The sequence below is a fragment of the Temnothorax longispinosus genome, chromosome 11, assembly GCF_030848805.1.
Source record: "Temnothorax longispinosus isolate EJ_2023e chromosome 11, Tlon_JGU_v1, whole genome shotgun sequence".
Classification (NCBI taxonomy): Eukaryota; Metazoa; Arthropoda; class Insecta; order Hymenoptera; family Formicidae; genus Temnothorax; species Temnothorax longispinosus.
In genome coordinates, this window is record NC_092368.1 from 3,814,354 (window position 1) to 3,837,644 (window position 23,291).

Below are 23,291 nucleotides of genomic sequence, written 5' to 3' on the forward strand. Positions count from 1 at the left end.
GAAAACGAGAAAAGCAAAAGCCACTTCGGCGTTCGGGTAAAATTAATAATTTATTGAAAACAATGTCCAACCTGTTGGAGTCTACCGTTTATATTTACGGATATGGTAACGCGTTAGTAGATTATTGAATTGGGGTGATGGAAGTACGGCTACGTGTCTGTGTTTGGATTCTTTTGTATGACAAAATGTTGGATGTAACACGTTGAATTCCCGCACGCACAGACGCGTGTGAAAATAACATTCTCCCGTTAAATACAATGTCATTCATTCCTGAATAACGTTTATACAATCTTCACGATATTCCCTCGAAATCGATGCTAACGATGCTAAACATTATCGGATATTCCATGAGTAATAATATGGCAGAAAATGGCACCGAGCTAATTATTTCTGTAAAGGCGAATAATCGATTCAACGAACACGATAGATTCGATTAGATATAACAGAGAGCTTTTGCAATACCGTGTTTTGAATACGATAAACGCTAAAATCACGCGCAATACTGCAACGGAAATTATTGATAACTCATAATTTATTTGCAGCTTTACAAAATATATCAAACTCGCGAGTTTAGCGTTTACGGTATCCGAAGCATGATATTGCAAAAACTCGCCAACAATCGCGGGTTAGAATGAAGGGTGAATTAGATCAAAGTTAAAAACCTGCACCGTAGAAACAGCATATAGATAAGAACAGAAAACAACAGATACTGAGAGAATTTCCAAAAGATACGGAAGTGAGTCGAAATCAAATAAAAAAAATCTCAACGAAATCGAAACGAATCGGCAAGGGAGTTTTTATCATAATCCGATTCACCCTGCAATCCCGGCCAGCCCCATTACAATACACGTTACATAAATAATTTACCGCTTACTATTGCGCGGTAACCGACCTCGCGTTAATTCGCGTCTGTTCTACGTCGCAAATCTAGGCAATAATGCACTTAAGTAATTAAATGCTGCTCTCCGGAGGGAGGAGGGGAGCGCAGCTACAACTTTTATATGCGAAAACAAAACATGGAATTCCTCCACACAACTAACAATTAGTTGAAATCTCAGAGCGCAAAACAAAAAAAAATCTCAACAAGGAAAAAATTAAAAAGCGAACGTAGAAGCTCTTTCTTATTGTTATATTGCTACGTCCCTCTGTTTAGGCATTTCGTATGCCCAACACGTGCCAGTCGCGTGTCCCCGATAAATTCTCTAAAGAATTACGTCACTTCAACGCATCTCGGCGTTCAGTATATGCTACTCTGTAACAAGTACTACATACTTAGCACATACTACGGAAATTAATCCGCGATTACACAGCCAGAAAGTCAAACTTAATTTCGTGCAATGTGCGTACGTTAACGCTAATTGGATTCCTCCTTAAGTCTGGGCAGATCCGTACGTGCCGGTCGGCGGTCGGTAGAGTCTGGGCAGCGTCAAAATCTGCAAGCTGTTGAACGCGTACTTGCGCACGCCGATGTTCTTCCACGTGTTTTCCCGGCGACAGCCCTCGCTAGAACAGAGGGGAGCAATGCGTTCACATCAGATTATATAATATCATATCATATCAGACCTACGAGATGGTCTCAATAACATAAAGAAAGAAATTTAAAATATCTAATTTTTTTAAAGAGAGATGTTATTTTCAGAAATATTCGCGGTACAAAAAATTATTTGGCACCCTGTGAGAGTGGAAACTGTTCTTAAAAATATGATTATTGCTATTGATCAATCAGTCCCGCTCAAATATTTTTCTCTTTATATTTGCACTCACCTTCGCATACAGTCGAGAGCCCTCATGTACTCGTGTTCAGCCAGGTGATATTCCGACGATAATATATTGACTTGTTCAAGAGTGATCGACATACTGGTTCGATCTTTCGCGCTTTTGCAGCTGGTGAATCTCAAACCGCGCATTCTTCGGCATATTTGCGAGGACAATTGCAAGATTTCTACATTCTTGTTGACCTTTTCTTGCACACAGGTCTTCAAATTGATCATCATATCCGACAATGTGTGGCCCAGAATCGACCTAGCGGCAACTGTAATAAAAAGATGTATCAATTTTAAAATCTATCGAGAAGAAAAGTATCTAAACGACACAAAAGTCTAAAAGGCATTGAAAGAAAATATCGGATAGGTTAAATGTTTTACAAATTAGATTCTAAATTTTTTAAGCGATATTTCTTAGCTTTTTGTTGTCTTTTAGTTTTTTACTTACAACGTGTAGATGCAGGTTCCGTCGGTAGATTCAGCTTCTTAAATCTCAAATAATATTCATTCAATCTGTCGAAGTTGTCCATGTTACTTTTCTCCTGTGGCTTCGTAGTGCCGAGACTCTCGGCTAAGGAAGCCATCTCGTTAATACCGACGTTGAAGAACACCGGGGTCACGTTGAACGATAATGTTTGTCTCGAGGAGGGCACTAATGGCAAGAGAGAGTAAATCGCGTCCGGAACCGGGAGTATCACCGTCAACGCACTCCGCGATCCTACTACGCGCGGCGTAGGAAGCTGGAACGTGCTAGACTTTCTATCAACTCTGCAAGAATAGCATTCGCATTTAGATGAAAACATCTTTTTTTAACGTAATTAAATCAAGAAACGTGACAAAGCTTCCGCCTACCTGTGTTGAATGCCACATCTGGACAGAGTGAATGTAACGGTATGCGTGTCTTCGACCGCCACAGCCATGTCGCCCCACATGTCTATCTCGTCTCCATAATAGCTAAGAAGGCCTTCGAAGGAAACCAATGGTCCCAGAGTTGTGAGAATTAGGAGAAACATTGGATCGGGCCGTTGGCACCATAGTTTCGCCATTATGCCAGTTACTAAGGCAGTTAGCTGAAATTTTACGGAATTATTTAGTAGATGCTCTCACATATCTTTCTTACCAAGTTGAATAATATGAGACGCTCACCGCTTGACTGAAGCAAACGTCTCGTCTATACCGAACGTTGCACACGCGCTGCGCCATTTTCGAGTCTTCCTGTACGCGAAATACAGAGTGGGTCAGTCTGGCAGTTTTCAGCAGACCGTCCATGGCCTGCCGCAGCTTCTTCATGCTCGGCCTGAGCTCGCTCGTCCAATCGACGATCGACGCGAAGTCTAGGCCTTCGGTAAACTTGTTTCTCTGTCCCGAATTATTTTTGATCACGCGCGTCATCGAATCGACTGCTTGGCACACTTCATTGGAAGACGAGTTACGATAAGTATCGGTTATCCCTAACAATGCATTATGTTGCGGGTTTTTACTACGTTTTTGCATAAAAAAAAAATTGCATTCTAATAAAGCGGCTTCCTTACCTTCCTTTGCCTTGGAGAACGCCGGTTTTTCTAATCCCGGGCTGGACTGCTGCCGCTCGTTCGACTCCTCCAGCAATTTGTTTGACTCCTCGCATTTGATACCGTTTTTCGGCTGAATTGTAACGACTTCAACGTTATGCCGATTACTCGGCAAGCAACCCTTCAAACTCTGCGATCTGCTCAGGCTATTTTTGTTACGCAATCGTACGGCCGGACTGCTGCATCTACCGCAGAGAAATTTCACCTTTGATACGAGGCACATGACGCTCGCCTCAATATTCAACTGAGTGAGATCCCACGGCTCCGGCTCGTCCGTAGGTTTGTAATAGTTTGCGGATGGCGAATTGCACATCTTCTGAGTATCCAAGAAACGCTTGCATGGATCAGTATCATTCTTCAAATCTTCCTTCTCGTCATCATAGCCTTCTTTTTTCTCGTTGTCGTGAATTCGCTGAACATTCTCATCGATTTCCGCTTCTGTCTGCTTAGGATCGTCCTCCACGTCTGGAAATATTACGAAATTCTCTTCCGCAACGTCGCTCTCGCCGGTGTTATTGTTGGGCGCCTCATTTTTCGAATACGCTATGGAAGCGTATTCGCCATTTCTGATGCCGTTCCTCGTCCAGATGTCCTGCACGCACTCAGGAGTATCGGGCGTGACAAAGTCGTCGAAATCAGGGCTCCTCAAGTCAAAGTTCAGCTGTTGCGTGATTCGTTTGAACGGCGACAAGGACTGATTAATCTTAAAATCCAGTGTCAAAGTGTCGTCCGAAGACGAGGTCGTGGTCGAGTTGTCCTGGACCTTCGCGACTTTGTACTCTTCTAAAAACGTTAAAGCCTCCTCTACCAAGCCGGGATCCCACAGACTAAGTAAGATTCTGGTCTTCGTGATCATATCCTCGCATATCGGCAGCATGCCACTTGTTTGCTTCTCCTTGGCAAGTTTCATCAAGGATCTCATTGCCTCTACAACGTCCCGGCGTAATTGTTTGATCGCTTGGATCGCGTCATGCGCCATCGTAATTTTGGATGTTCCCTGATACAGTTGATTACTTCGCATAGGCGACTCCTTCAGTGCCTGTACTAATCTGCAAACAAATAAACAATATTGTTAAAAATTATAATTGTATTTTATATATTTTGACGATCACTCGGATAAGAAACTGTACCTTATGAGTCCGCCGTTTTTGCTTTTATGGGAATGGGCGGTAAATGCTCCTACGCTAATAAAATCATAAAATCCGCATTTGTTCAACGTGTCGTTGTGAACCCACATTCGTTGAAGATGTAAATTTAAAGGCGCAAATTCGAGAGTACGGTCGTTCTTTCGCGACGACTGCTTGAAATAACTCCCTGAAATGCGAATCATCAAACGTTCGAATATTAGATTTTTAGAGACGGGTTTACTTTCTTTCATAAATACATTGAGTTATTTATTACGAATTAAACATGAATATCGACATCTTCACCTTTGTAGGCGGCTAAGTTTTCTTTGGCTTGGGAATACAAATGTAACAAGTGAAGATGACGATCAAGCAATTCGATTTGCTTCGTATGCCAAGGCTCCCTCAATTCTCCCATTCCAGCTACCTCTTGCAACAATTCCTTTTCTTCCTGTATCCAAATACCCCTGCAATTTGCCGCTACGTTATTTCTCTTCGCGCTTTAATCGCCATTAACACAAGATAAAATGTAATATGCTCACAGTAAATGCTGCGGAAATTGGAAACAGAGTTTGCTCTCCGCCATAATCTCGTGTACGCAAATATCACCCCCTAGTCCGGAATGGAACCTACGATAATCAAATTAGATGATGACTATAAAATGCACCAATAAAGTCGATTCGTTGGTGTAAAAACTTGTAGAAACTTACCTGTAAGTCTGCACAAATGGATTTGCAAAGAGAAGTTTCAACTGGCCTTGATGCGGGAACTTAATTTTTGTCCCTAATCTCGGAGGTAACGACTGCGAGCGTCTGTGCGAAGGTAACTAGAAAAAATATATCAATAAGAATTAAATGTCTTTCTCTTTCTGTATAATAGTGGGTGTGACGACAAATCTGTCATCAATGAAAAACGCTAGTTGAATTAACTTATTACTTGTTGTTGGTTGTTGTTGCTGTATACTGCATTTCGCGATGGTGTACTCTCTGTGCTATTCCCCTTATCCTCGGCTTCCAGATTCCACACGTTAATCGTTAAAAATCCGACTGTCGTTGTTTTCGCTGATTTTAATGGTATCCTTAATCTAAAAAAAATAAATAAAAAAAAATGAAAACAATTGGAAGAGAATATAATTAAATAATTTTAATAAATAGCTCCATGTTTAACTAAAAAGTTAAATTTTCTTAAATATAGAAAATTTTAATATAAAAACTATGCATAAATAAATTTTAAATCTGAGTTTTGTATTTCTTTGCAGAGTTTTCGACTTCACTTAATAGCGATACATTTAAATTAAAATTACCTAGGAGTGTCTTGCACTGTACTGAAAGTCACGATCGCGCTTCCTATCGGAGTTGCGGTCTGGCTGACTCTTTCCCTGACATCATATGCGGTTATCCTGATTTTTGTTTCAGTGGTTAAACCGTCGCTAGCTCGAAAGCTTACCGTAGTTAAGAAATTTGGATTACTACTTCGCTGAAACAAGCCACAAAGAAACTCTTACAGACTGACTTTAGCAACTTACAATAGTAAGACTTTTTTTCGAGAATTTTTCTCGTAGTTACCTCTACGACTTCCGTTCGTGCGTACTTAATCCAAGTTTTGGAAGATTTCGACTGTACATCTATCTCTAAAACGGGAGTGGGTGGCCGGCCATGTCCATCGCACAACAGATTGTCGCAGGCTAACGATATCTCGCACATTGGTACTTCCGCCGGATCTGAGAAAACGAATTCAGCATGAAATTAATGTGCCAAATTTTACCAACTATGCTTCATGCACCATGAAGTGTGAATAGCAATCCACACAAAATACAATTTTACTATGAATTACCAATAAAGCTTCGAACAAATAGCAAAGTTGAAAAAATGTCGGATTGACATTTTATTTTGTTAATAAAAATTCAGCAACAAATAGCTCTATAATCCTGCATTAATTAGCTTCAAAAATTCAATATTAAATTTGTCAGTACATCTTGAGTTTAATTTTTGTCAAATTAGTCTAAGATTTAAAAGAAGGTTACAATAATTAACATGCTAAAGAACGTGTGAAGAAAATCGCGCGTTTCAGACAAAGAAACACTTCTAACTTTGAGACTGTTAAAGTGTTCGCACCTGTGAAGGTCCCGCGCTGCAGCCGCAACATCTGTATGTCGGTGTCGTGCTTGTGCCCGCTGAAGGCTTCGATGCGCTGTCGCAACGACAGCAACTGGCTCCGCATGCACTCGTAGCTGGCCAGCTGCAGCGCCTGCAACCAACTGTCCCGTTCCTCGGCCGTGTTCGCGCCTAACTGTTGAAACAAGCCTCCGTCGAAAACTGCAACATTTTTCCCTCTATGCTTTTTGACGTCGCCTCGCACGCTACGTGAGCAGCGATGCACCAAGGAAGGGGATGGACGAGAAAGAGGGAAATGCAGAAGCTGCACGGATGATAAAATACTTGCCTATGCTGAATCCGTAAGGGACCTGGTTGTTGGACGGTTCCACGCGGACCGTGCACTGCTCCAGTATGATCACTCCCAGCGGCTCCGACCACTGCTCCCGCGATTTGAAATAGAACAGAAGGTTGCCTCGCAGTCTGCACCATCGTTCGAGACTTACTGCACAAGAGAAGCAGAGCAGCAGCGGCTTAAGCGCAATCATTCGTACGTTGGGAGATTTTCGTTAAGGAGGGGGATTTCTGCATGATAACAAGCGGCAAAGAAGAAGAGACGAGGAAGAAGAGAACGACATCTCGTATGTTATTCGGTTCTTTGCGGACTACCGATTAGCAATGATAATCAGATTTTTCGAAAGAGCACATCAGTCTCAATGAAACGGTCATTAATAATAGTACGAGAAGCGGAGATCCAATTAAAAACCTGTTGCAACAATCAGACTTAAATCTACTGCGCCTGTGACTATTAATTAGCGCCAAGATAATATTCTTCCCTAACAGATAATTTTTCTTTCTTAAAGTTTGTATACTATATTTTCATGCATATGTGGCGCATCCAATTTTATAGAGATGTGCCCTTTCGAGGGTAACGAGTTTTCTCGTGAGACCGATTACCCTTATATCATTCCGTCATTATATCGCTGCGTCCTTGATCTCTCCCCTTCTCATCCCCTTCGTCAATGCGATCGATGCGATCTTGAACGGGAATTTACAAGACAAGCACTCAAAGCAAGATTATATGCTGTAAACATATAAATGCAAAATGCATGTAAATACGTGTATTTTAAAAGATGTTTCCTACTCATTCTCCCGTTGAATTTAAGTGATGCCTTTTTCATGACATGAACATTTGCATATTAAATCATTGTCGCTACAATTTTTTCTTTTTATAGAAAGTTTCTCTCGAAAAACATACACAACATGCGAAGCATTCTGTTCCACATGCAAGTAACTCTCGATTCACCAAAAGCGTTCTTTGTAATTTACTAAGCAAACTTCGTTAATTTTTTATCAAAAAAGCAATCGTACAATATATACATTAATCCTTGATAACAATTTAAATAACCAAGTAAAACAGATTACAAAATATCAAGCTGTGAGAATTTGTTAATACTGAAGTTTCCGCTTTTATTCTGATGAACCGAGAGTCAAGAGTTCAGTAATAAGAATACTGCATGCAAACATTACACGTTAAGTAGCAAGAAAATCAAAATTGGTAATTTCAATGGAAAAATTAGATTCAGCATGTTAAATACAGAACACAGATGTTAAATTTTCGAGTTCGATATTCCGTTCATTCGTCAGATTATTAGATTTTTTCAATATTTATTTCAATACTCAACCGATTAAACGGGAAATTAGTTTCATTAAAGCGTGCGTTGAATCACTCTTGCAGGTGTCTTTATGTAAGTGTCGGAAATGTTCACACACGTTAATCAAGATTAGCCGGGCCGTCAAAGAGCGTGTTAATCGCGTGTTAAAAATAGCGATGTGAGAGCGTGAGATGGTTTCATAATTATGTATCATATTATAGCAAAATGCACTCGGGCAAGTGTATACCTTTGCTCGCGCCGGCGGTAACGCAATTGAGATCTCGTAGACTCTTATGCGACCTTCCTTTCTGATTTTTGTTCTCGGGTTTTTTACCTGTACCTGAAAATTTCACGAGATGCTGATAGCCGCCACAACGACATCCTGACAAAGGTAAAGGGAAAGAGGGAGAAAGAGCCAGCGAGTGACCAGAGTGACCTAATTTTATCTGTTTGCGATTATGTCAGAGCGTATCGATTTATGACAGATCGCGTGGAAATGAAATTCTGCGAATCTCTTTGTTATCAGTTTATTAATATCCCGTTGATACGAATGATCATTCTTATCGCGGGGTGATAATTACATAGAGAGTTAAGCAACAGAGCATCCTATTTTTACGGAAGTAACTCATCCGATTCTATTTTTTGCGTTGTGATAATGTCAGAAATTATCTTCCAATTAGGAGCGAGACGGAGTTTCACTCTGTCATTAAAATGTTTGTGCCTCGTAATATCAAGACATTATTGTTTTACTAACTTTTTGCTCCGATAAGTATTTAAGTAGCTGAATTAAACTCAAGTTAATGAACTCTGGATAATGGTTAAAGAGTATCCGAATAGACTCCGCCTCTATATACTCTTGATACCTCCGCGAAGTTTCTAATGACGTCATTCAAATGACGCACGACAAAACAAATATTCTGCTTCGTGCAAAGCCATGCCGTAATACGAAAGGAGACAGAGAAAAACGGGTATAAATTATTAAGTCTCTCCGCTGCTATCGCGGGCCTATAGGCCAACTTGAGGGAGCCGATAAAGTCTATTTCGTGCAACATATTCCGTCATCTATTAACGTAACAGTTAATAAGTCAACAGCTATAAGGGTATACGAGCCTAAATATCAAACAGCTCCAATCAGACTATAAAAAGACTTGGAACGACGATAATAAACAATAATCTCTCTTTTCTGACTAAAACAAAGCTCGGACCAAATGCAGCCATTTATTCTTTACTCGTAAACACATTCAACAATCTGAATGGCACAATTTTCTAGGGCTCTACTTCAAACGCCAAACGAGGAATTCTCACGTCGTATTAAGTATATCATCAAGCTTTGAAAACGAGGGGTCGATCATGCATCGGTTCATTCGCCAGGATAAATTCTGTTGCTATGTAATTTAAAGAGGTATCTATCGAGTTTGTAAAAACATTCCGAGAACTCACTTTCCGTCCTGCGAAAGAAGCCTTCTTGCCGTTCTCTTACGTACAGAATGCCCTCCTTCTCGAATTTCTGCGAAGGCTGCGTAGCCAGAGTCAATAGCTCTTGCTTATTGAATCTCATCTTGCACAGGCAATCAAGCCGACATATTTACAGTTTCTGCTGCTTACTTGTCTCTCTTATATACTGGAAGTTGGAACATGCGAAAGCCTTTAAAAACCATAACGCTGCATTCCATTCAAATTTCTTGTTGCGCAACTGTGGTACACAGTTTAAGAGCTAACGTTCTTCATCACTTTTATTTTGAATTTAATTTACAAATATAAGAGAGTTAATTCTTCATGGATTTAAAATGCAATTCCTCAAATTGCACAGTAAGAACACAACTGTCAAAAATACGTATATCATGAAAAGCAAATATGTCATAACATATTTTTAATCCAATTGTGAGGATTTTAACAAGCACTTCTGGTTTCGACTAAGTAAATTGATAAAGCATATTTTGATCGAAGAAGAATCGTCAGAAATTCTCTCGTGAAAAACGAGGGATTCCAGAGAGGAGGGGGAGACGTACCATTTTTACAGATGGATCACTGCTCGCGCGGTCCCTCTCGCTGCCATCGGCATTGCGGCACGCATCTGAAAGATATCAAAACACGGTAGAAGACAGCGGGCCGGTGGCGGCGCGTCAAAAAATGTCCATTCCCAACCACTCACGCGACGATCGACGATGAACTCTCAGTAGCGAACGGGAATCCAGGGTGTACGGTGCTCGGCCGGTTCGCGCGGGGCGCATCGGGGAAAACCCCTGTCAAAAACCAGACGTGTCACGCGCCGCCGTACCCCGCGGGCAGCCCATTCCCGTCGCGTTATCGGTGCGGATCAATCTCGAGCCGACGGGACGCACGTGCGACATGGATCACATGGAGAACGAATCGGTCGGTCGGATCGAGCGGACGGCGCGCGCGTTCGATTCGCGCGGCGACGTTCAATGCGTCGCGGGCGAGACGCTAAAGGCGCGGCGCGTCCCAGGCAAACATCATCACGATCGCCGGAACAACAAGCACGTCGCGGCGAGCACCGCAAACCGTTCGCGGCGTTCGCGCTAAGCGTAATTGGGCGGTCTCATCTTCGGCCGAATGTCGGGCACGCTGGCGCCATCTGCCGACCGATCGCGGAAGCTTAAAAGTTTCGACCGGCCGAATTGAACCTGTGGCGACATCTATTAGCGCGCCAGCGAAACTCATCTTCGTCGTTACACCAACTATTCGCTGTCGCGCTAATAGATGTCGCCACAGCTTCAATTCGGTTAGATTGTTATCCACGTGCGGACGAGCTAACCTCTTGGCGCATATATACCATGATCCCCTCCAGCTGGCTAGTTTGGACACGAACCATTAGCACGGACGCAAACCATGTGCGGTTACCGAGCGATACGACGTAGTTGAGTTGCACTTTCTCAGGCGGCGCGTCGGAAAATGCAACACAGCAACACACGAAAAAGGCCGGGATCCGGGATGGCCTCTCTCAGGTTTCTCTCTGGCGCAGCTGACATCTACAATTCTTGGGCGCACGGCGCACCTTGAACCACAGGGCAGGGAACCGGGAGACCGGTAGTACCGTGGTGAGGTTATGAGGTATGTACTTATGCTCAAATATACAATCGCCACCGGGCTGCTATGTCTCGCGGTCCTAAGTAGATTAGGCGATTAACATTTGCCCTTTGACTGACAGCGAACTGCGCCGTGTGCGTTGCATCGGATGCCGGGCGGTTCCCCCGACCGGCGACCTCGCGCTGAAAATCCGACGTCACGACGGCCGGCAGCATGTTCAACGCGACGAATTTGTTCACCTGCGTCAAATTCGTCGCGTTGGACATGGTGCCATCCGTCAACGATCTCCCTGCAAAAGGCCAAGATCAATTTTGCGGGTAAGAAGCCGCGCAACGTGTACCGGAGGCTCCTCGGTATGCGAGAGAAGTCTGATCTGGCGAAAAAACAAGGGGACGACGAGACCGCGTACATCATGCTGAAGAGGTGGCTGAACTCGGTCGAGTGGCTGAGGAGAACTCGCGAAGATCGCAAGTCCGTCTATTCCTGTTACGAACATGACCGTCGACCAGGTAAGAAGTGTACCTGCATTTCTACAACCAACCAGCCTGACGTGTGTCGTACGGATGGTGGAATACATGAATGTTTATATTCTAGGTAAATGAAGTGAAAAACATACTTGCAGACATGAAGCAAAACGTAGAAGTGCGCTATGAGCTTAATTTGAAGAAGCAAAATAATACGGTGGAAAAAATATATTATTTTGCTTTTTGAAATTAACGACATTGCGCCGAATAGCGACATTGGATTGACATTGGATTGAATGTGCCAGAAATACCGACGGAAGAACCCTTATATATAAGTCTGTGTAGCGATAGTGACCAGTTTATATAGTACGCGATCAGTTGTATTATCTAATATAAAAATGTTCGAAGATACCGCACACTGTGCCAGAGTCTTTTGCGTAGTATTCCAGTTACTCGATCGACACTGGAATGCTACGCAAGAGACTGGCACAGTGTGTTCATGTAAAAATAGTGAAGGAAATTTTCGAGAAATGGGATCCCGATATAAAGCATAATAAGATTAAGATTCTGAATGGAGGCTATCAGGAATGGCGGAAGCGGTATCCAGCATTTACAACGAATCCCAATATCCAAATATCAACGAGGATGAGATCGAGAAGATTTTGGAGACATCTGAATATCCAGATTTGTCCGCAGTGTACTCTAACGAGGAAGAAGAGCGAATAAGAAAGAACAAATTTAATAACAAGAACATCGTGGAAATGGATCATGGTAACAACAAATCAGCGATATCCAGGCATAATAGGATTTTTTTTGTATTTCTACAGTCTGTCGCTTTAAAGATAAAGCAAAATATAGTTTGTGCTCGAGAATATGTTACTGAAATATGTGTATAGCTTCGTATAATTATATTAACATACCTAAATAGATTAGTCAGATTATATATTATATTCGTTTGACATTTTGCATTATTGCAGCCGGATTATCATTTTTGCTTTGTATCAAAACGAAGCGGAAGGGGCCATAGTTCCTTGGCTTATCGAGCACGTTAGATAACATTTTCGAAGAATTTATTCGAATTTAGAATTCATCTATTAACCTTTAGAGCGCCGGCATGTGATGAGCTTTAATTCTCTTAGAAAGTCTTCAAATTGTTGTGCTTATATCTTATATATAACATATACAAAGTTCCGATCATACGTAGAGCCTATATTTAGGTTTTCCGGCGGTCTAAAGGTTAAAAATATGTTCTGTTTATTCATATTTTTCACAAATGGTTTCAACAGTCATAAATAGCGTTTAGCCATAGGCAAGACGCATACGTCGCGTGCGGTTTAGATAGATTAGCAGCACACTAACTGCCTTCGCTGCGCTGCCAGTATTGTCACGACCATTTTGCACGTGAAGCAAAACGCTTCGTTGAAACGTGCGCTTCTTAAAGAAAAAAAAACAGTTAAATAGGATTCCGTTATGTACGAACTATTGTGTGCGTGTACATGTAAGCTTATTGGCTTCAAGCAGCCCAAAGAAATCACATTTTATAATTAGTCAAATATAATATTTTTATACCTCATATATATATATATATATAGAGATCATCGTGTTTCAATGAAGGCTATATATAGCATACAGTCTTTGCAAATACAAGCTACTTCCATACTTGGTGGCAATACGTTTATGTATATAATTATATTAATATTTTGTAATTTATGTATATAATTATATTGGTATACGTATGCTAATATATTTATGTATATAAATATATTCCCGCAAATAGTATAATATAACGATCCTCGAATATTTTATATGTATTTGCCGTACATATTGACATAGAGTATGAAAGCACGTTGCACTCGCAAAAGCTAGAATTAGAAAAATTCTGCGAGCTCGCTAGTTTTATCATGCAACTCATGTTACTGATTTATTATTGCCGTTATATGATTATATTATTATTATAATTATTCATGAGGTGCGTAATAATATACATCTAAAATGTCAAGGGACAACGTCAATAACATCATTACAATTTTGTGCAACGTATTTATTTCTTTAAATTTGTTCCTAATTCTTTTACAGAAAACAATGTGTCGTGCTGTGCATTTTTCAATTAATTATATTTAAGTGTTAGATTTGGTGTTAAATTTACACTAAATAAACTGTCTAAGCAGATTGTCGATGGCAATGATGATTTTACATTTAATAACGCAGTTAAATATGTTTTAAGAATGGCTTGACATTTAATAATGTAATTAACTTGCGGTAAAAAGAGGCGCGAGAATAATCGAGCTGTTCTACTTACGCGACGCCAAGTAGTCAAATTGTTCGCGATTTTTTTTGCGATTCGAATCGAGACTATCGAGAGACGGGCGGATCGAAGAGCGTTCGGAGTCGCCGAGACCGCGCAGACCACTTAGGTTAGGTTAGGTTTTTGGTCGGCACTAATAAACAATATGGTGTATTATTGAACATTCCGTTCGCGACATGTCTGTCAAGCTCTTGCGCTACCTCGCCACCGATCTTCTAATTCCGAGGGGCCAGCATGTTCGTTACGGCCATCGGATGCGAGGGAAAGCGCCGATCTACGCCCGTAACCTGCAGCAGCGTCTCGAGGAACTCAATCGCAAAGACCCGACGATAGATTTCAAGGTGAACATCGGCTACGCGGTGCCGAAAATCACCAGACGTTCAATAACGAGCGCTTGGGCGGACGAGATCACAGCGCGGAGGAACGACACCGAGCTGGAGAGAGCGTCGCGCTCCAGGAAGCTGTTGGTGGATCTGCAGACGGTGAGGGGAGATTGGCGGCAAACCGACGGGATCTCTCACGTGCACAGACTGGCGAAGCACTACGGCGTCTTCGACGACCTGTACGGTGATGCCTACTTCATGCCGACAGTCCCGCTGGACGTGAGCTACGATCTAGCGGACGACAAGCTGGTGAGGGTTTACACTGGTAACGTGATCAAGCCGAGCGAAGCTTCCAGGGTACCCGATGTGACGTACAACGCGGAGGACGGATCGCTGTGGACCCTGATAATGTGCACGCCGGATGGTAATCTGACTAAGGCGGACAACGAGTACTGTCACTGGTTCGTCGGCAACATCCCTGGGAATCGTCTGAAGGAGGGCGAGGAACTGGTGGACTATCTGCAACCGATAGCGCCGTACGGCATCGGGTATTGCAGATATATCTTCGTGCTCTACAAGCAGGAGCGTCGCATAGATTTCTCGGAGTACAAAAGAGCCAAGCCCTGCCTGAATCTGGAGGAGCGTAATTGGAGCACGTTGGATTTTTACAGGAAGTATCAGGATCACTTGACGCCTGCCGGTTTGGCGTTCTTCCAATCGGACTGGGAGCCCTCGCTCAAGGAATTTTACTACAATACGTTAAAAACGAGAGTGCCGATATTCCGATATAATTTCCCTGAACCGTTTATAAAGAAACAGAAGTGGTTCCCCTTGAGGGAACCCTTCAATATTTATCTGGACAAATACCGCGATCCTAAGCAGATAAGAAAGGAGTTTCTATTGAGGAAGCTGAAGAAGGTTCATCCCTTCGACGGGCCGGAGCCGCCGAAGAAATTCCCGTTGGCCCATTACGAAGAGAAGTACAGACCTTCCTGGCTGAAATTCGAGGTGATAAAGAAGAGGCGTGGATACGGTCGCGTCAACGATCTCGAAGAATACTAGATTGATACTTGGTAATGCATATTGTACAATAAATGAAAGTTGTTTTCAAACGTTACATTTTATTGTGACAAAACCTGACGCGATAAGTTATTCCGGTTTCAGATGTGCCTCGAAAGCTTGTCTGCTGCGGTACTTGATGTCTGCCCGCGTTGGAACAGTGACGTCGATCTTCTCGTGTTCCACCAATAGCCCTGTATGTAAATCATATGACTTGTACAGAGGGAGTCGATAAAATTGTCAATTTATAGATGAAAGAAGATTTACCAATTTGTTCCTCTTCACCGGTCCCGAATATCAAACCGGAATTATAATTCGATACGTAGGTGTGATAAAGATCTCTGGCTTCGTCCTCCTGCTTGAGATCGAAGTTACTAATATTGAAGAGAATGTTCGCTTTTTTGCTGACCTTCGACAGCAGCACCAAAACTATGAAGTCGGTAAATCACGTTAATAAACCGTTTTTATCGGTGACTTTATGTTTTAAGGGGAGAAAAAGATTTAAATCTGTATTTAAATTAATAATTATAACTTTCTTCACCATCGGTGTCCATTCCTTCAATTTCTGCTAGCATGTCGCGTTCTTCCACATCTTCTCTGTCATTGGCTATCGGTTCTTTCTTATTCCCGTTTTTGACTGGCTTCTTCGCCGCTCCTTTGCCGCTGTGTCTGACGCAAAGCAACATTGTGTTCATACTCTGTAAAGCCGCTCTGATATTCGTGAGCAACTCGCCATGAGCTTTTATCTGATCCTTAAGATCCTTCTCGCGTTTCTTCTCGAGTTCGATTTGCTCCAACATGTCTTGTATACCGTTTATCTTATACCTGAGAGATTTTCAAATTATTACTCGTAATTTATGAGATAAAAGATGTATATCTATATTAGTAAAATATCAATAATTAACAGTAGTTTTCTTTTTAATATATTAATTATGCTCAATACTTTAACATATCTTGTAATAATTATTTACTGTTCTGCAGTTTTTGTGGAATGCTTAAGACTCTCGAGAACTTGTACAGCCTGATTTTTTTTGCTCAATAAAACGTCACGGTTTTTCAGATTGGTGTCTAATCGCGCTAGCAAAGCTGTTCTTTGCTCGGATTGATTTTCAAGCCTGATCTCACAGGAAGGAAACATTTTATAGAAAAACGTAAAAATTGTACATAAATACAATGAAGAAGATATATATATGGAGACCAAAATAAAATACCTTGATAGCAGGTCATGATATGAACGCACGAGTAGGACTTCTTTCACTTCAGTACAGATACTTTCCAAATGTGCTAACTGACCTTCTAATATTTTATTATTGGCGAACACATCGATGTCTTTTCTCGCAAAAACGTGAACGCTCTGTAAGTTGTAAGTAAGAGAATACCTGTGTAAATCTCTTCGTCGTACAAGTTATCGTTGAGAAATATATATTTTAAAACTTTATCTAATAACTTTATAAATAGCATGTATCTATCTACTTTATATATAAACTCTTTAACTAATTTAAGTATCTTTTACCAAAATTTTATTATAGATATCATTTTTTTTACAATTTTCGCAAAAAGAGGGACCAATGGACCTATGCAGTTCGATCTGATTTGTAATTACTCACCTCAATGCGCACTAATGACTGCGCGTAAGCCCACAAATCTTTCACCTGATATTGTACAGTACTCAACATTTGTTCTCTGACTTTCATATTACGCAAAACGACTCGAGACATTCGTTTGTATTTCTGTCTGATGTCGTCCAGATTTTCCGCCGCCAGCTGACCCATCACTGTCACCTTCAACATCGCTTTGCATTGGGAAGATTGGTCCTCTTTTAAGGTGTTCAACAGGGTATTGAAAAATATCACGTCCTACAAAGATTTCGTAGGAACTAGAATGATGTGGCCGCATGAATTATTGGATTTCTTATGCTTTTGAGATACAAATACTCTTCGGAATATGCCACTTGTATTTAATAATCAAAGATTTACTTTTCTCAGGATATTTAGCATCGACCAATACGTAGAATATATGTCTTTTGCCGCGTTATGCTTCGCGATGGATCGCTGTAATTGTGCTATCAATCGTTGCTGCTCGCAGTTCGGTAGATATTCGCTTTGCCTCTCGAGTTCAGTTGACAGAACGTTGTATTCCAGCTTGTCATTCGGCGAACGAGCAAATCTTTATGGCTCAAAGTTAGCGCGAAACATGTATACGAATCTTACATAATATTACATACTGAGTACATAAGAAACGTCATAATGTTACAATATATTACTACATTAATACTCTAATGGGTATCTAACTTAATGTCATACTTATATATGTAAGCACTTTGCTAATTATTATTTTAATCGTGTCATAGAGTGAATATTTAACATTTATTAGGTCGCGTAAAAATCAGGCTCTACCTGTAACTCGATACCTCGCTTCAATTTTCTCTTTTTCTCGTAGTAGAGCTTGTCCAGGAATCGACGTTTCAAATCGCAATCTTGATATATCGCTGCATAAATTTCCTACGAGACAAGATTCTCGTATTACAGTGCATCCCAGAATTACATCCTTACAGAATTTGAGTCACTTTTTAAAAATTTGAAGGCAATGTTGGTCTATTCTTACGGATGGTTTCAGGTGATTAAACGCCAAATAAAATCTTCTGTGGTCGCCCAGCAATCTGAGGATATGTTGTTTAGCGTCATCGCGGAAATCAGTGACAATTTCGCGATGTTTCTTAACATCTACTTCCAGGGACGCGACTTTTCTTGACACTATCGATTTCAATTTCGTTGCTTGCGACAGCTGTAGCTTCTTGTCGCGTGCTGGATGTATCGGGACAATCGGGTATAACTATTTAGAGTTTATATTTTTTACTGAACTACTTTAAAAAGAGATTTTATCTCAGAAATATCGAAAGGAAATTCTTACACAATGTTCTATCTTATCTGCGTCTAAAAAAAGTTCTATTCTAGCTATTGATATAGAAATAGTATCATCATAAATATAGTTTCATCTGTAAAAACGTTTCTCTAACATTGTGTATAATATTCTATAATCTTAATTTAAATGTAAAATACTTATGGCTATTAATATTAATTCTAAGATAAATCCTGATCTATTTCTCTATCTAATTAAGTTAGAAGCAGAGCGGATATGTCTGTCCCAATTCGTATGGAGGACAGATAATTATGTTAATTAATTTTAAACAATGCTTAACCGTGCAACTTCAGAATTCCACGATATCGACTTATTTTGTCCCTGATGAGCCATGTCTTCACTTGTATCTCTTTAGGAGCTTTCGCGCGACCCATTTCCCCGACGTTTCGTAACCTTTGGGTACCAACATCGAGTATTAACCATCACATCACACGCAAGCGAGGAAATTGTCATTATCCGATTAGTTGCACGCTGCATTCCAGTTATTATGGCAACGAGAACGGTAACTATGTCAGGCTAACATTTTAATACTCGTTTAGCATCTACCCGGTAGCGAAAGGAAATGTCATCGCGATTTATTATCAAAAATAAATGGAAATAATTGTGAGAAAATATTTATTACGAAAAAGGGATTTGCTTTTATTAAAATCGTTGTACGTCTGGAAGAGAATTATAAACAAAATACTGGTTATTCCATGATCTACGTTTAACGCAAAATGCTCCTTCCATTGTGATCTACTCGTGATTATTTGTCGATTCGGTAAATCGTAAACTGCAACTATTCATCGCCTGATAATATCATTAACTTTTACGTAACGTGTCTACCCTTCGAAACAATTAAGAGAGTGCTTCACGCGAGTTTCCACGTTCCTCTTAGTACTGATGCACATTTGCTACCCGTAATAATGAATATTGAATCCTTTGTCATGTAAGATGAAATAGCAGTGGTAGTTCATGAGATTCTCGAATATCCGAACTCTCACACCTCTTTATAAGATCGGCAGGGTGGCGGTGGTGCGCTCCAAATGCCATTTTCCCGACACGCCGGTTTTTTTACTGGTTCCAGAGGAGTCACGTAGCCAGGTGAGCACGTTACCTGTTTTATAAATTTTAGAATTACCTTTCAATAATTTTGGAAAATTTATTTAATCATCATTTATGTTCTAATCTCCCCATTACTATCTGATTAATGAAATCTGTTCACCTGTATGTTATCTCCTGGTTTGTACCAAAACTTGAGAGGCGCTATTCGGCCATGAGGAGGATCACCTGGATAAGGACACCTTACTTTACCTGGAATAAATAATTAATTTGTTATTTAAAGATCTTAACGATTTAAAAAAGGATCACGTAGAACAGTATTACATTAATTTCTTTAGTTATTGTTTTTCGTGAAATTACAGCAAAGGGGCGCGATTTTTTCACGTTAATTAATGTATTGTCAATCGCACTTGAGATGTTAGAATGTTATAAAACTTAGGAAGGATACTCACATACGGGCGAATCATGAGACCAAGTACCGTTCTCGGTGCATATGGTGGCCGCTTCTCCTATTAATTGATGACCTGGTTGACAGGCGAATCTCACTAAGGCGCCGACTTTGTATGTTCGGTTGTGATACTGCTTTTTAGAATACCGCGGTTGCTCGACGATGCGTCCGCTTCGTGGCGTTTCCGGTACAGGACAAGTGATCTCTGCAAACGTTATCTTTTGTTAACTACAGCATTATTTCCTCTAAGATTATGATTTCACATAATCTTTCTAATTAAAATTATGATTCCAAGATTGATTTTACAAAAATATTTTTCTAAGGATTGTACTTTCATAATTAAAAAAAGTTAAGTCTAAAAAGAATTATAGTTAAACATTTGCATTTTTTTAAAGACACTTTTAGAATTATTATCTAAGGAATGCTTTAAAAATAGAATTGTTCCAAAATGATTGTTTTACTCTGACAAGTCGGCATAGATCCATTCCACTTGCCGTCCCTCTCGCATGTCATACTCTGCGAGCCCGAAAGCTTGTATCCCCACATGCAGGTGAAGAGAGCTTTCTCGCCATAAGTGTTATTGTGCTCGTTCAATTCCAATAACGCGTTCTCCTGGATATTTATCTCTGGACACTTAATCTTCTCACAATGCGGCACCTCCGTCGACCATTTGCCTGCAAGGACACAATTTTCTTAATTTTATTGTATCTAACTACGCTCACTGGAAGCAAGGGTTGCTTCATACCGTTGTACTGGCACGTGATGCTGGGAGCACCTTCCAATCTGTATCCCTCTGGACACTCGAATACGGCACTATGTCCCATTCGGCTACCCTCGACACGACTTATTAACGGCGGTTCCGGGACTTCCAGTACCGGGCATTGAACATCTGCGAAATTGAAGTACCGAAGTATATAAAATAAAGAACTATCGTGGCTACTGAACGTGATCAATATTGGTGCAATAAATTCTAAGAATAGCAACAAATTCTTTAATATTCTACAAAGTGCAACTCAATAGCCGTACCTATGACACGAACTCTTATAGAGTTGTTGAATCCTTTCGGCGTGGTGCACGTGTACATTCCGGAATCCTGAGGTTTTGCATAGTATATCGACAGGCGATACTTCCAGTCTCTTTCCCGTGCAGCGATCGCCCATCCTAGGACAGGTAAATAAAATATAAATCATTTAAGAACGAATGTTTAAATTTCAAAACATTAAGCCGGGAAAGATCTGATCTTTGAGTCTGTTTCAATGATATAAAAGTTCAAGATCTCGCTTTTCAGACTTGCGGTAATACCCGGGTAACTCACCCGTCAAATATCGACGGAAAGTTGAGGTCCACGTCCATTCGGGATTGCCCAACTTCCTAGCAAAGAGACACTCCAGGTGCAGGATACTTCCTGGGTAAACGGCGAGTGCGCCAGTCGGATCTACTGCGGCCGAACCAGCAGGTAGACCGAAGACGATGGTCGGAGGTACATCTTCTGTTCTCGGACAAACATCAAAATTAAAAAGGGACTTGTCGACGACGTTCTATACAATATAAAGAATTGAGACATCAAAAGTTCAAGTATTCTTTTCAGTTACTTTCTGAATAATTGGAGCAGACTGCTAAATAGACATCTGTTGTCCTCGTAGTGTCTTCTAGATGTTTGCATTGTATGGGCCTTAAATGCTATTATATGAGATATTACGACGTACCGGTGTAACTGGAGATCGCCGTGGTAGGCTCGCAATAAGGCGTCTTTCCGTCCCACGCACCGTCGCGGCAGTGTAGCAAGGAGTCACCGATGAACTTGTATTTACCTATTTCTCGACATCTCACCATGAGCCGTTCGTTATGAGGCACACCGATCGTGTCTACCTGTAACATTTGTTTTTCTAAAATATTCGAAACCGAGAATTAGAAGTAGTAAGGAAGCTCCCGAATTTCCAATTACGTTTCTGGAACTGTATCAAGTTTTTTTTGTATTTTTCACTTTAAAATTTATCGGCTTTACAGCCTGTAATGATAAAATTTCAAATATTTAATTTTATTTTATGAAAAAAGAATATAGATATATATTTTTTAATAATAATTTTTTTCAGCGACTGAATTATTTGAAATTGCAGTTAATTAGTAATTGACGATATTAATTATAGCCATATTAAATATACGAATTCAGATGATGTGAGAATCCTTGCAATATTAAGACTTTATTAACTTTAAATTGATTTATTTTACTTATTTTCTTGCGTTACATTTCCAAAATCGCTTCCTTACTACCGAAGCTTATGTTTCGATATTAACAATTCCGTTGCCAGAAAAAAGAAAAGCGACATACTCACAGATATAGTAAGATGTTTATAGGTGACGATAAGAAAAGGATGAAGGCCTTTCAATATGCAAATGCCATCCAGTCCCAAATTCTCGGTATCTGCAAGTATAAACGCGACAGATGCACAACATATTTAGAGCATTTTGAATGCTATATCTTTCAGTTCGCGCACGCTCGCTCACACCCTCGCAATAGCGTCCGAAGATCGATCACGTTTTATAGCGGCTTGCGCGATGAACGCCGAAATAGAGATCGATCCGACTCGATCTCGTGGCACATCAACAAAGCCATCGTTTATTATCATCGCGCCCACGAGCGGTTAGACCATGCAAGGGGTTGCACGTGCTTCCCCTTGAATCCTACTCAAGAGTAACTTAAGCTTGAACGAATAGAAAATTGCAAATCTTCCGTATAAATGATAAAATGATAAAATTAAAATTAATCGGGATAAGAATTAATTATGTGCTGGAAATGCAAATTTATAAAAAGTAATCTATATTTCTTGAAATTAAAAGCCGATTCTTAAATCTTCGTATTCTCTTCCACACGTATTGAGAAGAGATTTATATTTTAACACATAACATCACATTTCAAATAAGTTATAACAAAATAGATACGATTATATCTTTCCTCAAAAGAAAATATCATAGTTATAGTGGAGTTTTATATAGAAATGTGATTTCTCATTTAAAATCAGTTGTTTTGATGGAATCATTGTCTTGATGTCACGATAATGCCCTATAAACATTTGAAGAATGTTACAAATTCTACCTTCCATATATATCTTCTCTTCAATCCTTCCATCATTATAGCGAAATATAGAAATATTATAGAAATATTCTCTGTCAATTCCGTCGTTCTTTAAAAGTAAATTTCGATCGCAGGACCCGCACTGGAGACTGGAGTATCTTACGAACGGTGTGCACGCACCTATGCACTTGATGTTCAGCGTGAGCAGGAGCAACGTCGTGGTCGTTATCGCGGCGACACGTGCACGCGTCCTTCCCGAACGGTCGTCGCACGGCATGCTGCTGGTGATCCTGACAGATCCCGGTCACGCAGGACCATGATTAACGACGACGAGGGACGCTAACGCGGCGTGGTAGCGAGGCGGATACATGATCGCGCATCGCCGATCGGCCCCGGCTGCCGTCT

At 40.7% G+C, this 23,291-nt stretch overlaps 4 protein-coding genes across 12 annotated transcripts; 1 reads left to right on the forward strand and 3 right to left on the reverse strand.

Annotated features, from left to right (window-relative positions):
* Positions 1–31: 31 nt before the first annotated feature.
* On the reverse strand, positions 32–10,826 carry LOC139822179 (inositol polyphosphate-4-phosphatase type I A). Of its 7 annotated transcripts, none has more exons than XM_071793793.1 (19): positions 10,359–10,826; positions 10,216–10,280; positions 9,647–9,827; positions 8,454–8,546; positions 6,901–7,056; positions 6,573–6,773; positions 6,024–6,178; positions 5,762–5,934; positions 5,395–5,542; positions 5,169–5,284; positions 5,001–5,087; positions 4,765–4,925; positions 4,465–4,648; positions 3,296–4,383; positions 2,910–3,214; positions 2,616–2,833; positions 2,212–2,531; positions 1,765–2,032; positions 32–1,503 (listed from the first exon to the last, which is right to left on the reverse strand). In XM_071793793.1, exons 3-19 carry the CDS (start codon positions 9,762–9,764, stop codon positions 1,371–1,373), a joined length of 3,924 nt encoding a protein of 1,307 aa, XP_071649894.1. In that variant the 5' UTR covers positions 9,765–9,827; positions 10,216–10,280; positions 10,359–10,826; the 3' UTR covers positions 32–1,370. The 7 variants fall into 7 exon arrangements, with proteins under 7 accessions (XP_071649894.1, XP_071649895.1, XP_071649896.1 ...); XM_071793794.1 differs by having other exon boundaries at positions 9,647–9,851; XM_071793795.1 differs by having other exon boundaries at positions 2,910–3,175; positions 10,359–10,824.
* A 291-nt stretch (positions 10,827–11,117) lies between these two features.
* On the forward strand, positions 11,118–16,907 carry Mrpl38 (mitochondrial ribosomal protein L38). 2 transcript variants are annotated; one of them, XR_011734470.1, is made up of 5 exons: positions 11,118–11,278; positions 11,376–11,763; positions 11,849–15,419; positions 15,511–15,601; positions 16,466–16,907. XR_011734470.1 is itself a non-coding variant. In XM_071793806.1 (4 exons), the coding sequence occupies exon 3, from the start codon at positions 14,200–14,202 to the stop codon at positions 15,406–15,408; it is 1,209 nt and encodes a 402-aa protein (XP_071649907.1). In that variant the 5' UTR covers positions 11,118–11,278; positions 11,376–11,763; positions 11,849–14,199; the 3' UTR covers positions 15,409–15,419; positions 15,511–15,665. The 2 variants fall into 2 exon arrangements, 1 of the variants encoding a protein (XP_071649907.1); XM_071793806.1 differs by lacking the exon at positions 16,466–16,907 and having other exon boundaries at positions 15,511–15,665.
* On the reverse strand, positions 15,460–18,698 carry LOC139822188 (uncharacterized). Its single transcript, XM_071793813.1, has 9 exons — positions 18,605–18,698; positions 18,010–18,209; positions 17,802–17,906; positions 17,382–17,546; positions 17,013–17,261; positions 16,617–16,759; positions 15,947–16,230; positions 15,673–15,834; positions 15,460–15,599 (listed from the first exon to the last, which is right to left on the reverse strand). The coding sequence occupies exons 1-9, from the start codon at positions 18,696–18,698 to the stop codon at positions 15,496–15,498; spliced, it is 1,506 nt and encodes a 501-aa protein (XP_071649914.1). The 3' UTR covers positions 15,460–15,495.
* A 121-nt stretch (positions 18,699–18,819) lies between these two features.
* Positions 18,820–23,209, reverse strand: Hig (hikaru genki). Of its 2 annotated transcripts, none has more exons than XM_071793805.1 (10): positions 23,067–23,209; positions 22,147–22,235; positions 21,520–21,682; positions 21,129–21,302; positions 20,840–20,974; positions 20,559–20,702; positions 20,308–20,487; positions 19,818–20,018; positions 19,529–19,617; positions 18,820–19,420 (listed from the first exon to the last, which is right to left on the reverse strand). In XM_071793805.1, exons 1-10 carry the CDS (start codon positions 23,161–23,163, stop codon positions 19,304–19,306), a joined length of 1,389 nt encoding a protein of 462 aa, XP_071649906.1. In that variant the 5' UTR covers positions 23,164–23,209; the 3' UTR covers positions 18,820–19,303. The 2 variants fall into 2 exon arrangements, with proteins under 2 accessions (XP_071649906.1, XP_071649905.1); XM_071793804.1 differs by having other exon boundaries at positions 20,275–20,487.
* Between the last annotated feature and the right edge of the window lie 82 nt (positions 23,210–23,291).

Bases quoted from the DNA above. Each gene is read 5' to 3' on its own strand.
- Mrpl38 (XM_071793806.1), top strand. From the start codon at position 14,200: ATGTCTGTCAAGCTCTTGCGCTACCTCGCCACCGATCTTCTAATTCCG.
- Hig (XM_071793804.1), bottom strand. From the start codon at position 23,163: ATGCCGTGCGACGACCGTTCGGGAAGGACGCGTGCACGTGTCGCCGCG. The intron at 21,303-21,519 runs GTACGTCGTAAT...GTCCGAGAACAG, and splicing joins GGCGATCTCCAGTTACACCG to AAGATGTACCTCCGACCATC. The intron at 20,703-20,839 runs GTACGGCTATTG...TCAATTTCGCAG, and splicing joins TATAAGAGTTCGTGTCATAG to ATGTTCAATGCCCGGTACTG.
- LOC139822188 (XM_071793813.1), bottom strand. From the start codon at position 18,698: ATGGGTCGCGCGAAAGCTCCTAAAGAGATACAAGTGAAGACATGGCTC. The intron at 17,262-17,381 runs GTAAATCTTTGA...AAATCTTTGTAG, and splicing joins TGCTAAATATCCTGAGAAAA to GACGTGATATTTTTCAATAC. The intron at 15,835-15,946 runs GTGAAGAAAGTT...CCGACTTCATAG, and splicing joins TGAAGGAATGGACACCGATG to TTTTGGTGCTGCTGTCGAAG.
- LOC139822179 (XM_071793793.1), bottom strand. From the start codon at position 9,764: ATGAGATTCAATAAGCAAGAGCTATTGACTCTGGCTACGCAGCCTTCG. The intron at 5,543-5,761 runs GTAATTTTAATT...TATTTTTTTTAG, and splicing joins ACAGTGCAAGACACTCCTAG to ATTAAGGATACCATTAAAAT. The intron at 2,033-2,211 runs GTAAGTAAAAAA...TTTTTATTACAG, and splicing joins GGAACCTGCATCTACACGTT to TTGCCGCTAGGTCGATTCTG.